General features: G+C 33.2%; 1 protein-coding gene across 2 annotated transcripts in view; it reads right to left on the bottom strand.

The window, feature by feature from the left end:
- Positions 1–22260, bottom strand: part of SEMA3E (semaphorin 3E) — a 150014-nt gene that overhangs the window by 36938 nt on the left and 90816 nt on the right. The window contains exons 5-6 of one of the 2 annotated variants that reach the window (XM_068669957.1): positions 17989–18078; positions 4228–4321 (exon numbers count right to left, since the gene is read on the bottom strand). In XM_068669957.1, the coding sequence (XP_068526058.1) occupies positions 4228–4321; positions 17989–18078 (184 nt within the window). The remainder of the gene's footprint in view (positions 1–4227; positions 4322–17988; positions 18079–22260) is intronic. The other variant, XM_068669959.1, reaches the window with a different exon arrangement.

Genomic DNA, 22260 nt, shown 5'->3' on the forward strand with positions numbered 1-22260 from the left:
ACCTTTACATAGTAAAGACCACAAAGTAAAGTCGGATTTTTGACTGAAATCTGCTACAAATATATGCTGTTTTGGAACTATCAGTGTAAAAATTTCCAATTATTTTAAATTATTTGGTATATTTTACATAAGATGCATGTGGTTTCATTCCAAAAACTTAACATACAAGGAATTTTTATAAATAGGCTGCTTCCATCTTGGAATTTGATTTCCTTCTTTGGTTATTAGTATAGCTTTAGTATAGCTATTAGTATAGCTTTGTGTACCTGCTTCAAACTGATAGATATAAGCTAATAATCTGCAGTATTTTTATGTGAAATCCCATTACATGACTTTGTACAAAGTGGACGAACTCTGTTACGAATAAAGGTATAGAATATAAGCAACATCTTTCATGCATTTCTTTTTCTGTCAGCCATACTTTTTTTTTTCTTGTCAACTATTTTTTTTGTCATTTTTTTTTCTATATCAACTATAAATAAAATATCAGCTCAGATTTGTAGAAAGCTATACTTTTCCCAGTAGGAAACCACAAATTCAAAAGAAATTAGCATTTGTTTAGCCAGTAAACTTTCTCACTGTATGTGCTTTTCTGTCATTCAATTATTGTCTTTTGTTCTGAGAGAAACTATTATTTTTAGTTAATTGTCTAGAATAAAAAAAAAAATACACAAATACATGAAACTGTTCTAAAATTGTAAGAACAGAAATCATTATCAGAATGGATTCTTTGGGTGGAAAAACTTTTTCAAATGTAGTTTAAGTTTATCACCATATGCTTGTGAAATATTGCAGGTAACAAAATATAGGCATAAATTAATTTCTCAGCTTTCAAGAGTGAGTGTGGTCTAAATTAATCAGTGTGCACAAACAGATATCAAACATAGTTTTGATTATTGAAAGCAGATGGGAGAGTTCATTAGAAATAAAAGTCCAAAAGTTTAAAATGCAGTTTATCTAAACATGAACTTATCATAAACATGAAATATTCAGCCTGCTTGCCATCCAACATCCATTCTGTTTCCTGATAGTGACAATAAATTGCTAAAAGTTAATTGTTCATAAATTGAGGAATTCATCACAAGCTACTTTACCACTGAGTCAGATAACCTGTAATAAAACATATAACAGCATGGATGCATAGTTCTAAAGCCAAGTCACGGATTATTGGTTCTTGAAGTGAGGTTTTAATTGAAGTGTCAAAATATGCAAAGAGACACCACACAATAGATTATGTTTCTTCCTAAATTTATCTATCTAAATCTGGTTCTAATTAGCAATGGTGCAAATGATCTTGCAAGATGAAGAGCTTTCAAACTTTTATCAGAAGTAGATAAAGTTTCTTTGTTAGTCTAATCCTCACTGCTAACCAATAGCCACACTGGTGTAGACTGATGTTAATGTGAGTTAGATATGGTTCTTACAGAAGCAGAAGCAGACTTTGGATTGTTTTGTTAGGAAGAAAAGGAAGCTGGGATGTGAAAGCCTTTGGTAACAGGTTTGCCTGAATCCTTTTCAAAGATATGCACATTGTCTGAGCCTAAATGGGTGCAGCCTAGGGGTAGTCTCCAAGAGAACAATGACCTCATACCAGCAGCAGTTTTCACTTTCTAATAAAATTGGAGGATGTGAAGAGGAATGCAGCCTGCAAGTGTTGGAGGGAAAACTGGATAACCAGTTGTGAAGAGTTTGCAATGCAGAGGCTGATATCTCCTGCCATGGGGTCATGGCCACCATGATATCAAGGCTGAATGAAGGGACATCCCTTCCTTTTAGAATTAGTTTGGGATAGAGGTCTCAGTCTCATTTTCAAATGTCAATTAAAGATTCTTTAACATTAACCATATTTGGTTAATGTCTCTTCCACCCTTTTTAAATGGATACCTACAGAGATAAACACATCTTGTCCTCTAAGTAGCAGCGTTAATTCTGCTTATTCTATAATCTGTATGTCTCTGGTTAGTAGAATATAGTGAAAAATATGGAAATTAAAAAACAAAACAAAACAAAAAGAAACTTTAGGATGTTTTTCTTAAGTGTTAGAAGTGTTCAGTTTCAATAGAATTATAAATAGAATTATAAATAAAAATTATAAACATAATAAATAATTTGGTTATGGTTTAAAAATATTCTATGATCTATGATCTAAAATATTCTATGATTCTATGAAATAATAGAATTTCCAGTGGAGGCCTTCAAAAACAGCCAGTAAATAGCTTTCTCAGGTCATATTATTGTTGATGATGGGGAGAGAAATTGTCTATTTCTTGGAGTTGTACCAGTGAGCTGATAAAAAAAAAAAGGTTTGTTTTTTTTTCTGTGTTAATCTTTCCATGTTAGCTTAGTGAGTTTATGATTATTAGGAAAAGCTTATTTAATGAATTCCTCTTTCAGTTAAAGCTGTGAGGATCCATAGGACTTCCAATAATGCAGGCCAAGTAATGAACAGACCAGAAGCACAACGCCTAATCATTTGTCTTGAAATGCTCACTGGGACAATCTGGCTTCCATTTAAGCAAATAAAATTCACATTGATCTCACAGTAGGAACATGATCAGGTTAATTTATTTACTTAGTTCTGTCTGAATAAAGGTTGAGGAGGACTTCAAGATTAGACCATGAAGTTTCAGGCCTACAGCAAATTCCATGGGATGAGCCTTTGTTCCCAGACTGAGCTAAGACTGGAATCTGTTAAAAATTTTAGAAACAATTTAGAAATAAGAGTGAAAGAAAAGCATAACAATCTGTATGTAATGGATTGTGAAAGGTCAGTCAAAATACTTTTTTTTTTTTTTTTTCACTTGATTCTTTCATGATTTCTTTAACCACTAACTCAAGATTTTGAGTTGTAATGTTTGATAATGGAAATGAACAAGGTTTTGATGAATTGCTGGAATTTGAGAAATTTGGTATTATTGGTAAATATTCTTCTTATGATTTGCTGATGTAAAGGAACAAATAAACCTTGCTTATAAAAATATATCTGTCACTCATGGCAAATACTTCGTCACAATCAAGGGTTATCTATATCACTGTAGTTAATAACTAGAAACTTTAACTGTTTAAATTAAAGATCCAACTTTAAGATTTGAAATGGAATAGAAATATCAAGGGCTCTCTACCTTTTTTCTATCTTTTCTTTTCTTTTCTTTTCTTTTCTTTTCTTTTCTTTTCTTTTCTTTTCTTTTCTTTTCTTTTCTTTTCTTTTCTTTTCTTTTCTTTTCTTTTCTTTTCTTTTCTTTTCTTTTCGCTTTTCTTTTCACACTGAAAAAAATATTTTTACTCTTTTCTAGTACTTTCTTTCACAGACTATTCTTCTAGAATACTCAGTTTTCATCTTATTTATGTTTCCTAAAAGCACATAGTCACTGTATTACTCCCTAACCATATCTAAATTTCACCCTCTACCTGCTGTTCCAGCCTATTTTTAGCCAATGTACTGTAATGCTAAGACTGTGTTTACTTGATCTCACAAAATGTTTTCTGGAACACATTACAGAAGAAAAAACATATGGTTTGCTCTACTACAACTTCAAAGATCCCAGCCCAGCAGTGATAAACTCACCATCAAGGTGCAGAGAAGCACTACCTAACCACAGCTTTCTGGCACTGTGTGACTTACACTGAATTCTTTCTTTATAACTGTTGAGTATAAGATCAACCCTCAAAACAGGTATTCATCCATTTTGTGTGTGTGTTTTTTATAAACAGCACTGAAATAAATCTGTGTCAATCTCCGCAAACTATAATTTATATAAACAATAAGTGCCTCAGATACAAAAAACAAACAAAAACAAAACAAAACAAAAAAACCAGTTAAATTCACATTTTTACAAGATGTCTGTTATTCAGATTACATCTGAAAAGAAGAAAAATGGTTAGGTTTGCATATTTGCATCACCATTGTAAAAGATTAATCTAGGCATATTGCTTTGCTTTGAAGTAAAACAGGAAATTATTATTTTCAAAATTATGCAACAATCATTTACCTTTTCAAGATGGTGCATGTCACATAGCATCTACTTACTTCAGTGAGGCACTCTTGCTGAAGTTAATGCTGCCTAGGATGTAATATTAGTGTGGGCAACACTGGATTAAGTATGAGGATTAAGTATGACATGTGGAAGTTTACAATGAAAGATTGACAACACCTTCAGTGTGCTGAAGAAAGAGACTCAGAATGAATGATTGACAGGATTGTGAAGGTTGTGACATAAAGATCATTACCAATTAAGATGGAGGTGAAGGAAGAACTGGGGTCAAAAGGGCACCTGCCTCGTCCTCTCTCAAATTTGTGCGATTCCAGTTGAAACAGATGATCCTTTAAAAAAAAATCACAGAAAACAGCATAAGCCCTGCAGGCAAACAACAAATCCTCAGAGAGCAACTTTAACTTTGTTATACTTTTGTTCTGAATTGAATTCATTAGGGAGTAAATGCAATTACTGTTGCTCACTGATATACTTGTAAAAATTAACTGGGTTTCTACAAATCGCCATTGTGTTCTCACTGCCCAAAGAAGTCATTAAAATATGCAGTAAAATTTTACTTGTTTCATTTCTATGGGAATAAGGAGGTAAGATTCCTCTATCTTTTCTCCAAATCACCTAAACATTAGATAGATATCTAGCCATGGAATGTATTTTCTCTCTTTAAACATTTTTTTTTTTTCCAGTAGTAAAATATGTCATGCTGTGTTATCTTCTGTTGGTAGCTTTGAGACGTTTATATATATTCTTCCTAAAAGTATGTTTAGGAATGAATCCACAGTTATAGTTTTCAGAGCAGATGTGATTTCTAGAGTAAATTTAACAGAATATCAGCATAAGAAGAGTATAGGCAACTTTGTTAATTTTTGTTTGTATAAGGCTTTGAAGGCTGAAAATTACAACTCAAATTTTCATTAAATGCTACTTTTGTCTTATCTTTCTCAGAAGAGTCGAATAAATACTGCTGTCTGATGAAATTATCAAGTGACAGTCATCACCTTTAAAAAAAATAATTAAAAAACCAACAAAAATTATTACAAAACCCTGTGTGGAGAGTAAAAGTGAAATAGAGAGAAAGCTCATCTGTAAGCCACTCAGCCATCAAGTGTGTAACTAAGAAACATTATAATAGTCTAGTAGTTCCAGTTTGAAATAAGTTTTATTCAAAAGGTTAATGAAATACAGATTATATAAACATATCAAATAAATTCAATCTACCTATTCAGTAAACTAACCTCAGATTCAGGTTGCTAATATAATATTTTTAAGGCATAAAATGACCTCCATGACATAAAATAATGGCAGGACCTCCAAATCCCCCAGAACTCATATGACTCATATGTGGATCTACTTGGATCTCTCCCTGGATCTTGCCCAAAGAGGTCCAGGAGCTTTAATGATAAAAGTCAGATTTTATTAGACTGCAAATTGGAATAATTCAGTATTTCATAAGGGAAAAAAAAAAAAAATCTCAGTGTATCTACACCGGACAAAATAAAAATAAATAAAAAGTGTTACTTTTTTTTTTTTTTCCCTTTTCATACTGTGTCCTGATAGTCCTTGTGTAGTTTTATGATCGTTTAGTCCTTGACATCATAACAGTTCTTTTTTTTTTTCTACTGTTAGTTACTTTTTTTTTTATTTGGGGGAGAATCTGTGGGAAGGTGTTACAGTGTTCGTGTCTCAGTCCCCAGAAAGTTGTGCTTTTGAGAGGCACAGAAACTTGATTATGTGTCTGCTTTGTCTAATGCTTCATGCTTCCCTCTCCATTCAGGTCACCTTCTTGTGTCCACCCATCCAACTCTAAAACCTATAAATCTTTCTTCCCAAGCAAAACTAATATTCCCTTCTCCTTAAGTAGAGAAGTTATGCTCCTAACTGTTCATGGCAGTTAAGTTTTCCTAAAAGAAACATAAAATATGTACAAGGAGAAAAGGTGCAGAAGAGATACTAACCATTGCATATGATGGAAAACTAATAAGATAATTAAAAAATACAATAAAATAAAATAAGGAAATTGGGAAAGTTGTGGAGCTGTTAGTGCCTACTCCTGGATGATTAATGGAATACCTCTATGTATTTCATATTGTTGTACCTATCTTTCATTCCCATCTGTCTAAATAATACATGTTTTTTTTTTTATTATTATTTTATTTATTTTTTATTTTTTTCTGCAACTTCTGGTCAGAAAGTAAGAATTCCATTAGTTGGAGAGTTTCCATAAAAATGGAATGTAACCCAGAATGCAGGTCTGGAAAATAAAACATCTGTTTCTTATCTACTTGGAGTGAAAAAGCCACCCCAAAATAAAAATAACAGAAACCCCACAAAAGCTCATAACAGTTCTAAAGCCCATGAAGTAACAAGACACTCAGCATCTTACATCTCCAGAAGCTCCTTTGCTGATGAAACCTGGCACATTACCCACAGTTGTGCCTGATGTTAAAGCTGATGCAGCAAAAATATAAGCATTCTGGGTAGAGAGCAGTGTTGCAAGAATACTTTATCAGCTACAATTGTGCATTAGTAGTAACTATTCCCACTCTGCTCTTGGGTAAATGTCAAACAATGAAGAAATATCTGTGTGTGTGGAATTCTCAACCCCATTCCACACTTTTCAGACATTACATACATACCTTTTTATTTATGTATTTATTTATTTATTTTTAAATTAAATACCATAATATTTTGGTATTTAAAAACAAAAACATTTGTTTTTTCCACAATAAAAGAAAAACGGACTTGCCAATGATAGGAAAAAGGAATAATATTGTAACTTATTGAGGAAACATACTCAGGTAAAGTGATAAAGGATGGAAATAAAAATATTTTGTATCAATATTTGTAGAAGTTTTGTTATCTATATCTTGTGGTTTATATTGTAAGGTCCATATGTCATCCTATAGAGGGAACAAAATGAAATTTCCCTGGACAATATGTGATCTCACTTTATTATCATAAGTCAGATTTCATATTCAGATCTTCTCCTGGTAAAACTCCACTCATACAGACCACTGAGACTTGGGGCATTGTGGGATTCTTCCAGAAGATGTGGAAAGATTTTGTGTCACTGTACTCCAAAGTATAGTATGACAATTAACAGTTACTAATATAGTTAACCATTCACCTGAGAATTAGAAAAATCAAAGGTGAAGATAAGCCCATCTCTTTTAACACTCATGACATATACATGTTTAATACAGCTAACCGTGTAACCATGGAATGAAAACATTAGGCAGCATACATAATGTCCCTTTATTATCTATATTTTAATAGCTGGAATTTCTAAATAAGGATTATCACTTAAATATATAAACCCTTGCTAACACAAAGTAAACAAAAGTTTGAATTTCAATGTAACTTGGAAAAGTTTTTAAATGAATCTCATCAGTCTTGATACAAAACAGGATGCGCATCTAATAAATGCTTGCAGATATATGAAATTGTCTGAAAAGTCACATGCAAAATGTAACAGGGATTTCTACAGGAGAGATTTTCCACTTTTACTTTTTAGGACAGCATACCAAATATTCCGTGGTGGCAATAAGTTATTCCCATTACTGAAGCAAGTAACTTGTCAGGTGTTAAATGTGTCAGCTTCCACAGGATGCCAATTTAAATGAAATAAGCATTATACATTAATAACTGGCTTTGAAGGCTAATACCATAATTCTAACCCTCCTTGCTGTTTGTGACATTGGAATACTTTGAGAAATGTCAGAAGAAAACTGACAGTTTCCTCAAAGATTATCCAACACAGCAATTTAACATCACAACTTATTTTACGGGCACTCCTCAGTGGTTAGGATAAAAGTCATGCAAAAAAATATATGTAGGACTGGGAGTGGAATTGCTAATTTCTTCATGTAGTTTGGACAAAAATGGTGCTCTGGGTTTGATTTATGATAACTGTGACTCAGAAAAACTTATACACCTTTAAAATAATTTTGTAGTTTAAAAGGATAGAAGATATTTCCAAGGGTGTCAAGCATTTTACCATTAACTTGATATGAATTGATAATTTTAGACAATGAAGAAGAATGTAGGTTATAAGTAACAATGAAAGAAAAGGTCAATCAGAGACATTAAAATTTAAAGATTGTATTTAACTTTTGTAGCAGAAAATTGCTTTCTCTCATGCCAAGTGCTGCTTTGCTCTGGTTCAAGACAGCATTTATGCATGTGATTAATATAAAACATATGCTTTCTTCCACTGCTATTCAGCAAAGTACCTAAGCCTATTCTCAGCTTTAATGCAATGTCTGTATGTTTTGACTAAATCAGGGGCTTAAAAATATAGAGGCTTTGTTTGGGATTTCCTATGATACAATTTTTATGAGAAAAAATAATTTGATTTTCAGGAAGTGAATTTCTGTTTCACTCTCAACTGTTAATATTTTCCAAGTAACAAAAAAAGTAAAACATACCACAGTGCCATTTTTAAAGGAAATTTAAACAATTTCAGAACCTTTAATTACATTCTTAACTGTATACGAGTACTTGCAAAGTGTAAAACCAAAGTCTGCTCTCCAGGAGACATTTGCCTTTTTATTGTTATTATCATTATATTCTATACATATATATATATTGCAGGATGGTAAATCATATTTAAAGTATTTTGACAGTCAGATTTTTATACATTTTTTTTTGTGAATACAGTTCTTAACATTGGATATGTTACTTACTATCACTATAACTCACTGCACAAAATTCATTTTTAGTACTAATGAGCCCATAATTACATGACCTTAGAGTATGAATGGCATTTCATGCAAGAGCTATTTGTTGTGTTTCATATTCTAGGGGCCATATATTTTGAAACTTTTTAAAACAAAACTAATAAAAATTATGAAGGTTCACCTGCAAACAGTGTTGAATGGTGAAAATGTAAAATAGGGATGCATTGCTTGTGAGAAAGAATGAAAACCAACTTTTTCTTCTTTTTTTTTTTTTTTAATATGGAAAATGTAGGGAGAATAAACATTAAAGATTGATCTTATTTAATCATAGGGTTCTGATTGAGGAAGAAAAACTGTTGGGATAGGACAGTACACATTGGGACACACTGACTTCATGAGGGAAGAACGTCCTAATGGACTCACTGACTGAATGACCTGGTAAAGTGGGATTTCAACAAGTGTCATTGGATTTGGGCTCTGAAGCCCAGAGCAAAAAGGAGAGCTGCAAATGGAGGGGTATGTTAAGGAGAGGGATCCTGCAGGGTTCTTCACCTTTCTACTGTACAGGAAGCATGTTCAGAAGCTTTCATGGCATCTGTGTACACTGGTGCACAAGAGCTGGCAGATTAACTCTGATTTGGGAAGTACTATCTCACAGAGTACTTCCATTAAGGTCCACTGCAGTTTTGCCTTTTTTACTTGCATTTATATATTATTTTTATGACAATTACACTGAGACCCTTGTCACAAAATAATGGATATCATTCTTGGATTCACCCATTCTATACAGTCATTATGTTCTAATACTGTCTTAAAACCAAAGAAACAAAACAATAAAGTAACACATCAGAAAACGTGATTTAAGAACTTCACCAAGTTTGGTATCCAATGGGACAACATTGCAGCTCTATTGACTGCTCTAAGCTACATGGGAATTAACGTAATTTATGAAATCTCCAAGTCAGTAACAAATTTTATTCTGTGGAAAATAGAATTTCAAGGTATTCAAAATAGCAAATATGCTATTTATAAACAAGTAAAGTATTTGATGCTCATATGCACTTTCTCATTTATTCATATAATTTTTAATGCTGGTTTAATGTAACATTATACCTTTAAAGTCTGGCATTTAAAGTTTGCATGTTTATATGCACCCATACACACTCACATGACCTAACCTAAGGAAAAATGAACTTACGTTAACATTAATCAAATATAATATTTGTCTTCACTGATGTAACTGGATTTTTTTCTCATGTGAGAAATGAAAATCTAGTGACTAAAAGAATATATTTTTGACAACAAAATAAACCTCATATTGATTTAATTCTTTTTTGCACTATAACATTTTTAGTACAAATACTCATCTAGGAAAGATGAACCTTGACTTCACCATTAAAAAAAAAAATCTGCAAAATCACAAAACTTTTCAATAAATCAGAAGAAAATATAATTCAAATACAAGTCTCCAAACCGAATTCTGACTCCATAATGACCTGTATGTCCATAATGATCTGTATGTCTTCCTCATCACATTTTACCTCACTGGTAAAAGAGATAAACACTATCTCTTTTCTTAGAATAACAACAGAAGATACTTATTGAATCAGACTTGAAAAGACTTACATCATATATCCTTTTTGTATTGTAGCCCACACTTAGACAATAAGAAAAGCTTGTATTAGCAGTTTCTGATAATTAGAGTCCTAAATATTAGATGGATGCCTGATTGGTATAAATCCAACAGAATCATTAAAAAGTTAAAATTCTAAAACCAGTAGAAAACTAATTAATACCATGGAGTTTATAAGACCTTCTCCAATTGCTAGGCTATTTAACTGAACAACTAGGATGCTCCAGAAGTGAAAAAATACCTTTCATTTCATGATGTAAGGTCTTCTAAAAAAATTTCAAATGTTAATTTTCAAAAGTATCTGGCAAAAGCACTGGCAAAAAAAATAGTTCTGCCTGTTGTCAGAGGATTACTAAATTTGAAAATTATGCCTTCCGTGTTTATTCAATGGTTATTTGGTTATTTTCTGATTCAAATGCAGATAAAATAATAAGGCTAGGGTTCTCAAAGAACCATTTGAATTTAGATCTCCTCTATTTGACATAATTGAGATTATTATTATTATTTTTTTTTGGGGGGGGGGGAGGGGTAGTATTTCTTATCAGGATCTGTTTTCAATCCTCTTACTCTTCAGTGACATACTGAAAAGATCAATCATCCTTGTAGTGGGTTTATGTGGGTTTAAGCAGGATGTCCTCCTGCAGCCCATGGAGTACCATTGTGGAGCAGGGTTCCACGCTGCAGCCCGTGGAGGAGACCACGGTGGAGCAGGTGGCCCTACACCGATGGAAGCTGCTGCCTGTGAAAGACCCCTGCAGATTCTGGGCCGGACTTGTAGCCCATGGAGAGGAGCCCACGCAGGAGCAGGTGACCTGGCAGGAGCTACTGCCAGTGGGGGAGCCAGGTTGGAGCAGTTTTCTCCTGAGGGATGGACCCCGTGGTATGGACCCATATCTGGAGCAGCTCTGGAAGAGCTGCTGCCTGTGGGAAGCTCATGTCAGATCAGTTCATCAAGGACTGCATCCCGTGGGTGGGATCCCACAGCACAGGGGACGAGAGTGACCGAGAAGGAGTGGCAGAGAAGCGCTGTAAACTGACCATAACCCCCAGTCCCCAGTTCCCCTGCGCCGCTTTGGGGGAGGAAGTGGAAGAGGGTGGATGGGGGGGAAGGTGCTTTTGGTTTCTTTCCTTTGTTTCTCACTTCTCTAGCTTGTTAGTAATAGGCAATAAATCTTACTATCTCCTTATGCCGAGTCTGTTTTGCCTGTTACAATAATTACTGGGTGACTTTCTCATCCTTATCTCAGCCTTTGAGCCCTTTTCACATATTTTCTCCCCATTCCTCTTTGAGGAGGGGGAGTGAGAGAGCGGCTGTGGTGGAGCTCGGCTACCCACTCGAGCGGAACCACGACAATCCTATGGTATGAGAGTGCATAAAATATTACAGACATTAAATCCTCCTTAAAAAATCAAATGTATTTTTCAGGTCTATGTCTTTTATTCTACATTCAAATGATTAATATACTTTAGGCACCAGTGAAAATACGTGTTTAAAATCTGTAGCTGCGTCAGACTGCTATCTGGGTTTGCTGAAGGATTAGAAATATGTGACTTCTGTCAAAATATCTGGCCTAAAGTAACAGAAATAATATATTTCTCTGAGTTAGTTCATGTGAAATACTCCGGCAAAAGAAAAAACTGCATATAGAAATCATGGGCATCTGTCCTTGGCAGATCAGAGTTATTATGCAGAAGTGATTGAATTCATCAGAATTTTAGGGGACACACTTTTACAAAACCTTAACTTAGCAAAGATGAACTCATTAAAGTTTTATGGTATATAGGACCATTGCCAACAATAATTATGATTATATTGCAGTAGTATTATGGCTGGTATATATGAAAGTTCCAGAGACCCCATAAAGGATCTCTAGAATTAAAATATTTAAATATTTGTATATGGAGATATAGTCTTATGACCAGGAGAAAGAAGAGCTACAGAGTGTACAAAAACTATGCACATAAGAAAAGGAAGTTTAGTGAGGAACTGCTCTGTATTTACACAGAACAGAGCCTAGGCAGCCAAGAGTTTCAATTTTCCTTGATTTTGACAGTCTAAACTTGTCTTGAGACTGTGAGGGTCACACCAGAGCAAATGCAAGATAAAAGTATTTTTATCTGATGATCATCATCATAACAATTAGGGGAGAAAAGTCATGAAAAAGCAAAGGATACAGCTCTGTAGTTTGAGGCTAGATTACAGGATTTGATGATGAATGGAGGAACAGATGCATTAGGCACAGAGAAGACAATGATTACATTTAACTGCATTTCAGAAAGAAAGAGATATTCTGGGGAAGTGCTCTCTGACTAATGGAGCCTTAGATAGCTAATAGTCCTTCCACAGAGCTACAGAAAGGCATGCCAAAATGGGCTTTGTGGAAGAAAGGGCAAAGGATTGGATCCACTGCCTGAGGAGCATCCAGCTATTTGCTCTTGAAGACACAAATGAACTGCAAGAAATATTTCTTTTTAGTTTACTTTATAATCTGGAATATATATATATATATATATATTGATAGATCAAGAAAAAATAACAAAAAAAAATCAGTCTGAAATTATATAAGAATTATTGAGTATTAAAAGTGTATTTTATAAACCTGTATTATCTAAATCCTGTCATTGTTCAATTTTTGCTGTTTTTAGTTATGATGACTAACACCTTATCGTGTAGTACCTCCACTCCTCAAATAATGCCATAGAATTCATAAGGTACCCTCTCTTAGAAAAATACTTTCTATCATAAATAAAGGTGGCAGAATCTAAAAATTAGTATGATGAGGACTGGAATGTTTTACCTATACCAATCAGATTACCACACAGGTAGAATATTTCTTTCTCTTTGGGTTAATAACATTATACCTCTGTAGTGATTCATTCTCTCCTGACCATCTGTCTTTAATCTTCTAAAGACAGGTTAATACAATGGACAATTCATTTCATATGGGCGATCAATTCATAATCTCTACCAAGCTGCCAAATTAAATTTAAATTTCAGATACAGACATATTTAGATAGTGCCCAAAAGTCACTCACCCCATTTTATGGATAAGGAGTACTGTCGAACGAACCTGTTCTCTGTTACAATGTGTAAGACTGACCGATAAGACAGTCTTACAACAACTGTGCTCATATAGAATACTTGGCTTTCTCTGTGGCATTTGACTTAACTACATAGCTATTTGATGAAACAATGTGCATTGTGGAATTATTAAGGAATTAACTGCTTATTTATAATAAAGAATAGTTGTTATTAGGTACACATTGATGAATCCTCCTTTCCTGAAGGTTTTCCTTAGTTTTTGTTTTGTTTTGTTTTTATAGAAAGCTGATTTTTTATATATATTATTTTTATTACTTATTTATTTATTTATTTATTTATTTATTTATTTTAATTTAGCGTTGATTTAAACAAATATATTACTTCTTTAATGGTGGAGTTACAAAAAGCTACAAAAAGACTCATCAGGCGTAACTACTAAGAGAAAATGTTAATAAGTGCTCTGAGTGTGTTCAGGTTATGGAATGCTCTAAACACAAAGGTCAGAAGCTGACAAAATATATTTTAACACAACCATATCCAAAGTGGTATATCTTGGAAAAAGGACAACAGTTTATATCATAAGATTTTACTTAAGAATTCCCTAAAAAGTGAAGGCTCAGATCTTCATTCAGTCAAGCTACCTTCAACTACTTCAACCATTATTTGTGATCTTGGATATGATAAGTGCCTTTTTACAGCTAAACGTAACAAGCATCTCTGGAAATCTCTTCATTTACCTTCTTATATGTAACTACTAATTATTTGTCTCAACTAAATGTGTATAATTAACTGGAATAACTTTGGGATCCAGAGAGTATCTTTGAGTCAAGTGCGCAGAATACAAAAATGAGAATTTTCAGTGTGATGCTGTGCCAAGAACTCAGCACTTGAATCTGTGAAAAGAGGAATTTCAAACTGAAGTAGGGAAATGACCTTGCCTCATCAAATGCCATGTCTAGTTCTAGTGTCCACACTTCCAGAACATGTAAAAATACTGCAGAGTTCACAGGAAGGACACAAATATGGCTGAGGAATCCTTGTGGTAGTAGATTTAAGGAGCTATATTTATTCAGCTTATCAAAAAAGTGAAGAGGTGGCTTGATCTCTGTGTATAGGTACTTAAATATGGAAAAGATGTGGAAATGGTAGTAAGGGAATTTTTTACTATGCTATCACAGTCATATCAAGGTTAAATGGCAGGAAGTTGAAGTTAGATAAATTTAACCTTGAGTAAGTGGCAATTTCCTAACTTCGGAAGCAATTAAATATTAGGACAGTTCACCAATGAAAGAGTGGAGTTACCATTATTTGGATTATTTAAAATGGCAATACATATTTTCCTAAATATGCTTTAATTCATTATTTGGGAGAAATCATCCACGCAATGTGTGACTGATCACATAAAATGTTCTGGTGATCCTTTCAGGCCTTTATTTCTATTTATGCAATACCTTTCCAAGCAAAGCATTTGGAAGAACAGAATTGCCCATTCTTTATTAAACTTACTGAGCTTCACATATGTAACTGTTCATAAGGATAATTATTATAACTGTACCTCAAAAACTTGAATTCTCACATAGACATGAGCTTTGCTTAGAAAGGAAAGTTTTCGTGTCACAAGAGGATGTTTATCTTTTCTCAAAAGTATCAGAGATTGTCCAGTTTTGAAGATGGTATTCTTTGAATCAGTGCAGAAAATCTTTTTCATGTGTTGCTTATCTAGTACTTGTTTATTTTCATAGGGATGTATATATAAAAAATGGATTGAGTAAGAAATATTTCTTCAGATTAAGGTTGGTGTTGGTCTTTTTTTTTGTTTGTTTGTTTCTTTTTGCTTGTTGCAGCACAGCACCTTTTCTTTTTTCTTTTTTTTTTTTTTTTTCTGCGAGCTTAGAGATAATATTAATTTAATTCATTTCCTGTCTGAGTTTAGGTAACATTTTAATCTCTCTTGAAACACATACATATTTCACTTCTAAAACCTGAAATCCTTTAATCTAAATGAAATTTGAGGTGTTTAGATGCTTTTATGTAATTTAACAGCCTGTGAGGTGGCAATTCAGACTAGATGATATAATGATCCCTTCTGGTCAGAAATTCTATGACAGTGAGTTGCTTACTTGATGTCACTTTATGTACATGAACTCTTGACATTAGTTTAAAGATCACTCAACTTAACTAATAGTTTCACATAAACTATAACATGAACTATAGGTACACAGAACTTCAATAAGAAAGCAATTTCATAGTGATTAGCATTGCAGATTCAAATGCACAAATAGATTGTGTTGATATACATGTTAAGATTTAGTGGATGGGTTTTTAAGTGCTGTCTTTTTATCCTTCCAAAGAGGAACACTATGTCTCTGAGCAAATATTTTCAGGGCAAGAATTTGTCACACATTCTATTTAATGAAGACTGACCAACACCCACTTCTGTTTGATCAGTGGAACCAGATGTTCCTCCTCCCTAATCCTATGCAAACTGAGAGCGGAGATGAGGTAATAGGGAAAACCATGGAGATGGAATAACTGTGCAGATCATTGTTTTGATTATAAAAAGATAAATCAGAAAAAATATCTGAACATAATAGACATAAATATGTATAGAATTTTGTTCCTTAACAATCTGAAATAATGATGACTTTACCAAACGTTGGTCAAGAACATAAAAATTTTGCCATGTAAATATTAAACTAAGATATTAAATTGGAATACTCGCATGTTCCTGTAAAGGCTATTTCTTTCTAATTTACATGTCAATTCACTTCAATTGCTAAAGCAAGAACTGAGGGACTTATTTTACTTAATTTTTTGGGGGTGGAAGGCAAATGGAAAGCATATTGCACAGTTGAACCTTATCCTATTTTTGTTCTGAATTACAGAATATATAGAAAAACAAGTGTCACTCCTCTAATCCAATGAATTATTAAGAGAAACACAGATTATAAAGACAGGAGAAATTCCAGTTTGAATGAACTGTTCTACAAACAAGTACACCTGCTACTTCACTTTAGGGTGTTTCTTTCTAACAGGCCTAAAAGACTTGGAATTTAAAGCTGTTGTTCCCTGACAAGCAGAATCCCATCAGGCTAATTGAAGAGGAAAGAGCTTAATAAACAGTACATCAGATTAGAAGTATTTAGGGTGGGTTCCCTGAAACAGCCAGGGTGTTTTGTGGAAAGGATGACTTAGTCCATCAGCTTTCTGAGGTGGAGAAATACAGCTGTAGGCAGTTCACTTAGTTATATGAGGCACTGAAAAAGGTACTCTGCCAGCTCTACATACACATTTAAGATTTACAGCATGTTCTGGAAGAAAAATTCTTGATCATAGAATCATATAATCATTTACATTGGAAAAGACCCTTAACATTACCAAGTCCAACCATTACCTAATGCTACCAAGTCCACCACTTCACTATGTCTCTAAGTGCCACATCACACATCTCCTAAATACCCCCAGGAATGGTGGTATTTCTGCCCTTCCTGGGCAGCCCATTCATCCTATTTCATCCTTTCTGTGAAGAACTTTTTTTTTCTGATATCCAAGTCAAAAACTCTCCTGGTGTAACTTGAAGCCAATTCCTTGTGTCCTATCACCTGTCACATGAGAAAAGAGACTGATGTGCACCTCAATACAACCTCCTTCCAGGTAATTATAGAGAGCAACGAGGTCTCCCCTCAGCCTCCTTTCGTCCAGACAAAACAGCCCTAGTTTCCTCTGCTGATATGTCTAATGCACTGTTCTTTACCACATCTTCCATTCCCTCAACAGGTTTTTCTCATGCAGATAGACCTTAGTCTCCATAAATCAGTTGTGTCTTATTGTCTCCATATAGTTTGTAAAAAACATAGGATATTATTTCTGCAAATTGTTTTCTTTTGGTATTTCCACTCATTTTGCAGGTCCTATGGAGGTTGAGTATTACACCAAATACACTATCTGTATTTGGTGGAAATCCCATACATTTTTAAAGCTACTTCATGGTTAATAAGGCAGTCTGGACATTTGAAAGCTGCTCCTAGAACCTGCTGCTCTGCTGAATAGATAGATCCTTAAGAAAAAAAAATTGTCTGACATCTTCATCTGATTTACCTAAGGTTCATCATAATTCATGGGTATTTTGAGCTATTTACAACAGTACAGAAGAACTGTTTTACTAGTAAATAGATGTGAAGAAACATTGACTGATAATGGAAAACGTTTCTTGTTTTCATCTTCTCCTGCAGACTCATTTTCTTATCTACTCATCTTCTACTACAAAACTTTCTTTTTCCTAGTGGTATCAAAGGCAACAGGAGTGACAACAGTTGATTTGACAAGAGTTGAAGCAGAGTAAATTTTTTTTCCTCTACTTTCCTTCATCTTTTTTTCGTATTTTGTTTGAAGACTTATCTCATTTTGTTCTCACAGAACACGTGGGAAAGATACATATTCAGTGCATCATGGGAAATTGAGGTTGGAGGGTCTCTGACTCTTGCTTTGTTCACACACACACAAAATTTAATAGTAATAATATGAAGGAAATTCTTTTTTGGATGATAGACAAACCCACCTTTTCTGATCTGGATGGCCTTTTTGACATTTGGAAATATTTCATGAAGTCAGTGATAATGAGCTCACTGAGCAGCTGGCAATTACCTTATGTTTTGTTGGAGTATGCTCTTTTGGAAACTCCAGCTTAGTTCTGTCTTCAAAATCGGCAGTCAAATTTTTCCGTATTTGTAACTTCTAAATGGCAGAAAAATGTTGGGTAATTTGTTGAAATGTTTAGATTTGGGAAAGCAACATTCATCAGAATCAAAACAATTAGAAAGAGAGAAAAAAATCAAAAGCTGTTTATTGCAATCATTGACAATAATTGTATATTTTTAGAAAGGTAATATATTTATAGGTAATAATGTAATAATTATTGCATTATATACATATATATTATATATATATATTACATTATATATATATTATATGTATATACCTATAAAAACTTTATAAGTAATAAGGTAATAATGCTGGCAGCAACATTATTAAAGTGACCACAACAGCCTGGATTTCCACAGCAGTATCGATTAAACCAATATTAAAATAAAATAACTGTATTAATCTGTCATACATTTATTTTTTCAAATGGTTATGTATATGTATATTACGTATCACAGAATTTATAAATAATTTGAATTAGTAAAATATATTTCATGAGACTGTAGTTGAAGAAAAAAATTATGAGGTGGAATTCAACAAATCCAATAAATGTTGCTTATTTTTTATATTAATAACATGCTCAAGTATAGTTATTTAATAATATTTAGTTGAAATAATTAAAAACTTCAATTATTTAAAATAAATATAATGATATCTCTATAATTATGATCTATAGAAACTACTTCTACTATATTTCTATAAGCCATTAAAAGCATGAAAGATTAATTCAATCATTATATAAGGTATCTTAATATAACTTTATTGTGAAAGATTTCAATTACCACATAGGAACTTAGATTAATATTTTTTAGGAAAACTGATTAGGGGAAAGGACATGTTTTACTGTTTTTTTTTTTTTTTTTTTTTTTTTTTTTTTTTGTTTTTTGTTTTTTGTTTTGTTTTTTGAGAAACTTAAAGGTTCTGATTTTCAGTAAGTTACAGGAAATAATGCTCTGCCATCAACCAAATTCTGCCTGTTTTTGTTTATATTTTGGCTTCACTGATTGCTGACCGGAGTCCAGTGTTCTCCAAGACACAACTCAAACCTGTTTTGGATGAGAAAGTATGCATTTGTAATTGCATAGTAAGACTATGCACCTGGAGAAAGAACACTCTTTTTCATAAGATAGAGTGCACCTCACAAAAGCATGCTAATTATTGAATAAGGATAGAGACTAATGTAGAATATGAATACAAGCATGAACCCATTTTTGGGATATTATCACAGTCCAAAGGAAGAATTGTTATACTCCATTTTCTTACCAAAAAGATATTCAGAAATGGATGATTTAATAGAAGCATTCATTATTATTCAGCAACAAAATACATTTTTTCCTGCAACATGGGACTACTGAGACACAAGAGCTAGAATCTCAGCTGGTTATTTTGTTCCACCACACTGTTTCTCTTTGTATTTTTCAGTAAATTGCAAGGGCCGAGGTTATAGAAAATACAGTCCTTCTATCAAGTTCTTAAATGTCTACAATATATAACTGTTATTAACATGCACATTAAAATTCAAGAACCTGCAATCTTTTGCTGAGAGGATTACGTCTTGCCTTGTCAGTATTGCTCAGAAAGCAATACAGACACTTAATTTAAGGTAGAGACCACAAAGCAAGTATTTCTTCTGTGTTCATAATTCCATATGGGAGACTTAATGCTTTATATGCTCTGATAGCTAGGCATGTACAGATACATGGAAGTCTGCTAAAATGATTTTTTTTTTCCTCCCACATTTGATAACCCAAAAGGTCTGCAAAGTATCATTGTTAAAAGAAGGTATAGAAACAGTCAAATATAAAAGATCCCAAAGATTCTTTACAGAAGTAACCTACTTCACAAATCAATTTAGATTTTTCTTATAATGAAGTTCAATATATTAAAAAAAAATATGAATATATATAAGAAATGTTCTTTATATGCAGTAACTACATATTATAATCTAGCATTTACCCCTTAAATAAAAAGTCTCAGTTTTACTAGTTTTTTTTTTTTTTTTTTTTTTTAAGAAATAACATACAAAAAAAAGCAGCAGTTTTTGCTGCTGCATAGAATGGAATGTTCTTATATTTTTAAGACTGCTTTTGGTATGGACAAATTTTCTTTTGTTGTGTTGTGCTATTTTATCTCACTTCATTATAAATATTTATGTAGAGACATCTTTTTTCTTGTAATGTTTCCACCTAAGATTATAATTCTCTTCTTAATCAGTTTTCTGTTCACTGGAAGCATCACTAGTAGCTGGGGAGCATGTTATCAAGCCAGATGGGTGCAATTGTGCTCTGAACTGCGTAGTAAAGAAGAAATAGATGCATTAATGTATAAGAAAGAACAAACCTGTTTTTGTACAAGTATGCTTAGTAATAAAAATAAATTCAGAAAAATGCAGAGAATGCGATGCTGTCATGGTCTCCATCTGAGGCTGGCTGGGAGCCAGTAGTGTTGTGTAAGGATCACTGTATTCCCTGATTAGGTTATTTGTGGGATATATATATATTTGTGTATATATATATATATATTTATATTTAGGTTCTATATATAGGCTGGACCTAAAGAGTTTGGGGAGCAGCTGCCAACCATTTGTTATTCTCTTTTCCATGAAAGTCAGACAGAGGCAAGAAAGCTGAGGTGGAGGAAACTGCAAGACAATAATTGAAGTTACTGGCTCAGGGTACTCTCACCAGAGAGAACCACAGAGTCTAAACTGCAATTTTCTGAGGACAGATCTGGTCCCTTTACTTCCTGCAGTTACATGATAACCTTATCCTTCAAGATTACAATTTCCCCACTCAAGCACATACCATATGTTATTTTTAAACTACCATACACACGGCACCTGTCTTTTTTTAATCCTGATGGTCAACTTTTCAGATAATGGAAATTAGTCTAGCTACTTATGTCCTTATAGCTACTAGCGTAGCAAAAGAGTTTCCTGTTGGTCTACATAAACAGAAAAATTGTAATTTTCCCATGACTTCAGTGTGGGTAAAGTTTTAGAACTTCAGTTTTAAAAGGGAGAATAATAAACAAAAAGAAGGAAAGGAAGGACAGAGATACATAAGGGGAGGATCATGAGCCACACATTCTTATATACAAATCTTGTTTCTCTTTTTTTTTTTTATTGTTTGGTTTCTATTTTTATTAGTCTGTTGCTTATACATTCTTAAATAGTGTTCCTAAATATATAGACATTGCTTCTTTTAAACTGTACAAGGAAGCCTGACACAAGGTTCATAACAGGACCAAAGAAAAAATGCAAATTCACTTTTTTTTTTTTTTAATCGCTCATTATTTTGTTCCTTATTTTTAGAAGGCAATGTATTTCTGAATGTCAAATAGCTTTAAATGTAAGTCCTGTACTGCATTCGTAACTATTGAAGTGCTTCTGATTTTAACAGCAGATGAAGGTTTACAGCATAGATTGGATTCTTGGAGATTGTTTCTGGTGATGTGGTTCTAGTTTAATCTGTCAAAGGGGTACATTTTTACACAGAAAGGCTTATTAAAATATATATATTACTAAAATAAATACATTTATTGACTTATTTGGTAGACTTTATAAAAAATATATCTGTTATTAATATTTATTTGAGACAACTGCTTATTTTAAATCATCTCTAGCCCCTATTCTTTGTTTTCCTGCTGTTCTGACCAATACACCAATAAGTAATACTGTATGTATGAGAAAAGTCTGAAGAATAGCTGCTTTGACATGGAAGGCACAAAACTCCCAGCTACATATGAAATAACAATTGAATTGTGATGTAAAAGATGGAATAAAACCAGATTGGTTAGGTGAGCATAAACTGTAATCTGTGAGAAAATGAATTAGGGAAAACACATTATTAATAGACTGATAAAGTGAGTAATTCTGATATGGAATAACTGCAGGTGTGTTGGGGTGGGAAGGAAGAATGTCCCCTGTAGTCACATATTTATGTTAACATACAGTTAAAATGTATATTAAGATTATCGCTAGCATCATCATCACTGTATTTTAACTTAATTACTAACATACACTTCCCCATCCCTGGAAGTGTTCAAGGATAGGTTGGATGGGGCTTTGAGCAACCCTGGTCTAGTGAAATATGTCCCTTCCCATTGCAGGGGGGATGGTACTAGGCAAAAGTAAATAAATATGTATAAGATATATTTGCAATATTTCTTTCACAATTGAAGGTAAGACTTAAACTTATAGAACATAATTCAAAA

The sequence above is a fragment of the Anas acuta genome, chromosome 1, assembly GCF_963932015.1.
Source record: "Anas acuta chromosome 1, bAnaAcu1.1, whole genome shotgun sequence".
In the NCBI taxonomy this organism is placed as follows: domain Eukaryota; kingdom Metazoa; phylum Chordata; class Aves; order Anseriformes; family Anatidae; genus Anas; species Anas acuta.